At 35.3% G+C, this 7386-nt stretch overlaps 1 protein-coding gene across 2 annotated transcripts in view; it reads left to right on the top strand.

Moving 5' to 3' along the window:
* Positions 1 to 488: 488 nt before the first annotated feature.
* Positions 489 to 7386, top strand: part of LOC143029913 (plasminogen receptor (KT)-like) — a gene marked incomplete at its 5' end in the record, with an annotated part of 38298 nt that continues 31400 nt past the window's right edge. For both annotated transcript variants that reach the window (XR_012966892.1, XM_076193115.1), the window contains 3 exon segments: positions 489 to 619; positions 5012 to 5121; positions 5278 to 5399. Coding sequence is in view for 1 of the 2 variants with exons in the window: in XM_076193115.1 (XP_076049230.1) it covers positions 489 to 619; positions 5012 to 5121; positions 5278 to 5399 (363 nt within the window).

The following is a 7386-nucleotide window of genomic DNA, read 5'->3' as shown; positions in this document are numbered from 1 at the left end:
CTCTTTTAGTTTGAATTCTATTTGTACATGGTCACTCTTCCCTATTGGAGTTTTGTAATCAAATCTGTTCACAATTTCAGGTTCCAACACAAGTATTAAATCTAGTCTTGATGGTTCTGCATTGTTTCTGTATCTGGTATTTTCCTTGACCCACTGAGTCATTGTGTATTCAATGGTCCTATCAAGTAGTATGTTTCCCCAGAGGTATTCTCCACCCTTCACTATCATTTCTTCCCAACATGTTTCTTTTGAGTTAAAATCACACATGATTACTATATTTCCTCTTTTGTGTGGTGAATGGGAGTGGAGTATGTGGGGATGGAATAGATAGGAGTGGATTTATGCCTTTAACTTTGGCTACCTCCCTTGTAAGGGGGTAAAAAGCTGTGTATATATATATACATATGTATATGTATATACATTGAACTCTGTTCTTATTAATTTTTATAATAATTCTAATTTTATTCTTTTATCTCCCAAAATACCAGCTGGAACGACAGATACACATGCAAAATGAAATGAGAGAGAAAATGATGGCGATGCAGATAGCAAGGTCGAGAGAACTGCTCTACTGGTTTGGTGCCTTTTATGCACTTTCATCTATAGGAATGATTGCAGGGTCAGTGATCTTTAGGTTCCTTGCAGTGTTTCATAGTGTTCTTTTGAATTTAATTTGCCCAGGAACCATTTATCTATATACCAAAAGGCTCCTTCCCCCTCTTAGGGAGGTAGCCAGCCAAAGCATGCACCTACCTTGTACCTGTCCCACACCAATATGCCCTCTATTGTTTCCCTGTTAAGAAATAGCTTAGCTTGACCCTGTCCCCCACCCACTGCATGGGTCAGAACCAATGCAGCAAGATATAGCACAACCACAGCAGGGCCTGACAACCAAAACTGGTTGATTCCCACTGCTTTATTTACATTGTGACCCTATCAATATGTCCCCCATCCAGGAACCATGCTTAGGTTAAACAAGACATTTGTTAATAAGAATAGGGATGATTGTGGGGTCACTGAGCTTAGGTTCCCTGAAGTGTTGCATGGTGTCTGAACCCCATTTGTCCAGGAACTATGCTTCAGTTACATAAGCAAGATGCTGTAATGACCGTCATTTATTTTATATTATTTGTTTACTTGTCTTGTTATCATTTGTCTGTTTATTATTATTTGTTTGATTCTCATTTATTATTAGTTATATGTCAATTTATTATTATTTACTATTTACCTGTTTGTTTATTATTTAACTATACCTATGCATTTATTTTATTCATTATTATTTTATCATAGTTTTTATTTATCATTATAATTTTTTTTTTACATCCGACCTTGATATGGACCAAAAGGTCTCCTGTCAGCATACTCCGCCTTTGTAATCCTTTGACTCTTGTCATTCACCCTTTCACTGCACGAGGTGGCCCTTGGCTGAATAGAATTACCTGGTGGTAGCTGCAATAAAAAGATTATCTAGTGGTTAGTTGAGATAGATATTCTTTTTCTGTGTAGTTTTCTTTCAACTGAATAAGATCATGTGTGGGTAGCCAGAACAAATGGGAGTCATGGACAACAGTAAAAAGCTTAATTGAAGTGTTTGACTCGTTCAGTCTGCAAAGAGTTTGCTTCACCTGAAGAAAAAACACCTGGGAACTGTAAAAAAAAAGTATTATGAATAACCATGAAAGAATTAACCAGGAAAAATATTAAATATGTCACAGTATTGATTAGGTTAGTCGTTTGAACTCCATCTCTAAGGTGTAACCCTCAGTAGAGTAAAATAGTTTAGTTTGTCACTTTTCAGAACAGAATCTGTAAAGTATGCTACAAGATTGAAAAATTGAAGAAAGAATTTGTACCATATATTCTTGACATGCGGCTCTTCACCCACTGATCATATCTCATAGATAACAAAACTTTTATACTCTGAAGACAACTCCAAGGTCAGTAGGTTATCTTATTCCTTTACTCTACTTTACTTACTACACACTCAAACTCGACACTGTTATGATGTGAAATATTGACCATTCTGTCTTGAATGAACCCAGTTGCCAGTCTTTCTTTCCTTTACTCTATATTTCACCTCTACATCTACTCTTTCATTCACCACTACCTCCTGCCTCTCACCTTTTACATCTCACTTGTGCTTGACCTGTCATTATCATTCCTTATAAATCTTATCTCATTACTTTTGCCCTCATTCACTTGTAGCTATGTTTCACACACCCAAATTATCACCAACTGCTTAATTTCTCATCTGAATCAACCACAAGTACAGTGTCATCACAAACAACTCCCATGTACCTTCTCCCTCACTCACCAACTCCAAACCTCGTGTAAAACTTTGGATCATATTCAACAGACTTCCTCCTATTCCACACATCCACATCACATTCCACAAAGCCTCTGTATCAGCCATATCAGATAGGGGTAGGTGTTTGTCTGAGAATATTGAAAAGATGTTTTGGAACCAAGTGAGATTACAAAGAGACAAGTCAGGTAGAGGAAAGAGTAAAGGAAGGCATAACAGCATGTTTGGTAGAGTTGTAGGCTGATGAGCAAATTACCAGCTGTAAGCCCACTTGGGCCAGTTGAGTTTCTAGATGTAGGTTGCCAAAGTTTTCCCTTGTGTTGATATACTCTAAATTCCCTTGTTGGTTCATGCCTGTAAAAGTGCATTGAATGTTAGGCCCCTCTGGTATGTAGCTTAAATGTGCACCATTCTATTCAAGGGCTAAATTCCAACACCATCAGTAATTTCATGTAACTAATTGTAGTATACAGGAGAGGAGCAATGCTTTTTGGGTCCTGTCTCCTATTCTCCGATTTTTATCATACCTAGTCTGAAATTCATGTACAGTTCCAGCAAATAAGATTCTAGGACTGATTGTGCGATCTTTTGATTTCAAAAGTCCATCACTCATTAACAAGCTATATAAATCGTTAGTTCGTCCACATTTGGAATATGCTGTTTCCGTATGGTCACCGAATCTCATTAAAGACATTGACAGATTGGAAAAAGTACAACGGCGAGCCACAAAACTGATTCCAAATATAAAAAATAAATCATACAAAAATCAACTAAAACATATGAATCTGTTTTCCCTAAAAAAGCGTAGACTCAGAGGTGACTTGATACAGGTCTTTAAAATTCTAAAGGGAATTGACAACATCAAAAGTGACAAAATTTTCACATTGAATGAGAATCAGACAAGAAACAATGCTCTCAAACTGTCTAGAAATAGATTCAATTTGGAAGTAGGTAAACACAACTTTGCCAACTGTGTAGTTAATGAATGGAATAAACTTCCTGCACAGGTAGTGCAATGTAGTTCAGTTTGAAGCTTTAAGAATCATTTAGATAAACACCTAAGCAAGATGCTTTAATGATTATAATCTATTTTATATTATTTGTTTTTGTTTTGTTATCATTTGTCTGTTTAATTTTCATTTATTATTAGTTATGCAATGGGGGGACGGAGAGGGGGGGTCGCCGATTTAATGAAGCGGCCTTGCTGTGGATGTGCTGTGTCTTGTGACACTGTTTCTGACCCAGGGCAGTGGACAAGGTGCAGGGATGATCCGTCATCCAGGAGGTGCTCAGATAGGAGGGAGGGTGGAGGGGTGTGGAGTGTATTCAGGGATGGAATGGGTGGAAATGATTTTATGCCTTTCCCTTTTTGGCTACCTCCCTTGTAAGTGTGAAAAAGCCTTGGTATATGTATGTATGTATGTATTAGTTATATGTCAATTTATTATTATTTACTATTTATCTGTTTGTTTATTATTTAACTATACCTATGCATTTATTTATGTATTTTATTTGTTATTTACATTATTATAGTTTTTTTTATTATTTTATAATTATGATTTTTTCCGCATCCAACCTATATATGGACCAAAAGGTCTCCTGTCGGCATGCTCCGCCTTTGTAATCTATATCCTTGATTTCCAAATATAATAATGGATTATCTTTCTCTTTTTCTGCATGAGGGGATGGAGAGGGGGGAGTTTGCCGATTAAGTGAAGTGGCCTTGCTGTGGATATACTGTGTCTTGCTACTGCTTCTGACCCTGGGCAGTAAGTGGAATTCAGGGATGACCCATCATCCATGAGGAGCTAAGATGAGAGAAAAGGGTGGTGGAGGGGAGTGGAATGGGTGGGAGTAAATACATTCCTTTGACTTGGTTACCTTCCATATAAGGGGGAAAAAGCTCTGGTATATAGATTTGAGCTTGGGATATATCACCTTCTAACTTATTCCATCTATATGGAAAACTGTATTTCTTCACTTCCTATAGACATGTGGTCTTTCTTTATTTATTCCCATGACCTCTTAAGCCCTCCCATATTTAATCAGGAGATCTCTTCTGTCAGTGCAATCTATCTCCTACAGTGACCTGAATGTTGTAATCATATCGCCTCTTTCTCTTTGATCTTTCAAAGTTAGCAGACCCAGTGCTTTTAGTTTTTTCTCATAATGTTTATCTGTCAGGCTAGGGACCATTTTGGTTGTTGCCCTTTGTATTCTCTCAATCTTGCTTACATCCTTCACTCTTGTGTGAGACCCTTACAACTGATGCATATTTCAGTCTTGGATGTATCAGGGTTTCACTGAGTTTTTTCATTATTTCTTTATCCATATAATGAAATGCCACTGGAATCTCCTGCAGTTGTTTGAATGTCTCCCCCACAATCCAGCTGATATGTCTGTCAGGTGACAGGTTGTCTTGTATCAACACTCCCAAGTTTTTCTCCTCTTGCTTTTGTAATGGGTTCATTTCCCAAGGAATAATTTAAGGGTGGGAGTGGGATGGGTTGGGGTGGGTGCACACCTTGGCTGGCTACCTCCCATATAAGGGTGAAGAAGCTTTTGGTATATATAGATCATTTACTTTTATTTTGTACTATTTTGAAGGTTTAAAAGACCTGATAACTATGACATTCTTACTTTTATACTTGTGATTATTTTCTGGAGTGTTCTTGATTTGCAAAATATATAAAATTTATTTTCCAGATATCGACGTACCCGCAAAGCAGGAACTCTAGTTCCTCTTCTTCCTCTCACATTCATCCTTGGATACCAGGCAGACTTGGCGTATGGATCAAAGCTAAATAGGATAAAATGTTAGTCTTGTATACAGTATGTTATTGTTGAGATTGATCTAATACCTTGTGTTAGGTAGTGTGATAGTTTTTAAGGACATGTTATACAGAAATGAATAAAAGTATGCAAGAAGTTTTGTCAGAGTTAGTAATAGATACATTTGTTTCTTCAAATAGTGGAGGCTGAGAACATCCTTTCCTTTGAACACGACCTGGTTGCAATGCCCCATGGGATCTCAACACCCTCAACAATTGATGAAGCCAGAGAACGACAGGAGGAGAGCAAACGACTCAACAAGGTTCATGAAGTTTTTATGTAATTTTCACAGGAGTTGGGATATGTTTATATTAAGCAGAGTAAGAGATATCCTCACAACCAATAGCCTGCATTCAGATATTGGCTCTTTTATTCATATAAATCAGCAAGTATTGAAGTGTCTTCTTTAGCAACATAATGTTCAAGGCATTGAAAAATGAGGATGGTTTGTTCAGCTTTAAATCATGTGGCATTTTATGTTTATTAATGCTTATTGAAACTAATTGTGTTAGTAAAGGAAAGGATAGATATAAATTGAAAAACAGCAAAAGTTAAATTTTGTACCATGTTTTAGAAACACTATTCAAAATTGTATACATCATAATTCATGCTATTGATATAATTACTTGAATAATGGAATTTTTATCTATTTTATTTCTTTATTTTTTCCACTAAGTAATGTTGCATTTTTTACATAAAACTATTATAATGAAATAGACTAATGAGGTGGATATCATGGTAATCTAGAATACTAAAGTCATAAATTTTGTTATTCCTACATCTCCTTAAATAGTTCAACCTTATACTTATGACAAAAATTCAGATTTTCTTACTGTACTTAAGTTAAAGCATGTTGCTTTGTTGGCTCAAAATTCTTTTCTTATCTTGTCAAAGTAGCTAAATAGATACATACAATCAAATCACATATACTAATAGATTTTTCTAACCAACCAGTACAGAAGTGTAGATAAACTGTTATTCAGGCCCCCTTTAACCCAGAATTTTTTAATGAAAATTTTATACCTTTGAAATCTGCTTAGTGATGAAACATATTGGTCAAGTACATAATTATATCAATAAGGCATATCCTAAGGTAAGGGTTTTAGCGTGGTCAGTTTTGACCCTCTTTCAGTATTGTTGTATATTCCATAGATTTTGTCATGACTACAGCTTTACAATTGCAAAGGATTTCTGAGTTATATTGTTTAGCTCTAATAAGAATTAAGATCTATAAAATATACAACATGTTGAAGGGTTGAGATTGTTGCCAGATTGATTTGTGATGAAGATGGTAAAACTTGCAAAAGCAAGATATGCTTGAGCCCTCTCAATAAACATAATGTAACTTTCATATTTAGACTCAGTAATGTGAAAGTAAGTTAAATATATGCACACATTATACACCACATGCACAAAGGTTGTATCTGATAATCCATGTTTTTTCCAAAACTTTTGATATGGCTTTTGTACATGTAGGTATTTGGCTAGTCCTTTTGAGTGCAAAAATACAAATACTGAATAATTAACGGTCTCTGGCACCGTCCACAGCTTGTAGAGAAAAAAACACTGGTTACAGCATAGATGCTAAGGATTTGCCCTACACTATCATGCTAGTTATGCTTGTGGCTTCGAGATATGAGGCTGGAGGTGGCATGTGTTAGATACAAAAGGGATTGCTTAGTCAAGTGGTGATAGTCAGTATTTGATATGAAAAAAATTCTATTTAGGTTTTTTATCTTATTGTTCATATTGAAATAACCAAAGTTAGGGTGGGTAGCATTGAATTTTAATTTTGGTTGAGTCTGGATTAAGTTTGTGCATATAGTTATCATATATGTCCATAGTTACCAAAGTTTATGTTAGTCAACATGGTAAATTGTTTTTTGTTATGTTGGGTGTGCTTTTTTAAGATTTGAAGAAGAGTTTGACTTAATGGAGATATTAAATACAATTCTTTCTATCTTATTTCATGAACACAAATTCACTCAGAGACTTGGATAATAAAAAAGTAGTCTATTGCATTTATTGGTGTTACAATAGACATATAATTGACATTAGCAATAGAATGTTCAAGGAATTGATTAGTAATTTCACAATTTCATATGGGAGATTTTTGCATCAGTTATAAAGAAAACCAAAGTTATTGCAGGTGTTTATTAATATTGAGGACCTAGTTTGGTCATTATTGGAACTCATGCTCCAAATAATTTAGAAATAGAATAAATATAGAATGTATCATTAGATGATTA

This window comes from Oratosquilla oratoria, chromosome 11 (genome assembly GCF_046742065.1).
Source record: "Oratosquilla oratoria isolate Oo_2021 chromosome 11, ASM4674206v1, whole genome shotgun sequence".
In the NCBI taxonomy this organism is placed as follows: Eukaryota; Metazoa; Arthropoda; class Malacostraca; order Stomatopoda; family Squillidae; genus Oratosquilla; species Oratosquilla oratoria.
The sequence above is the reverse complement of the archived record's forward strand: the minus strand, read 5'-3'. Positions and strand labels throughout refer to the sequence as shown.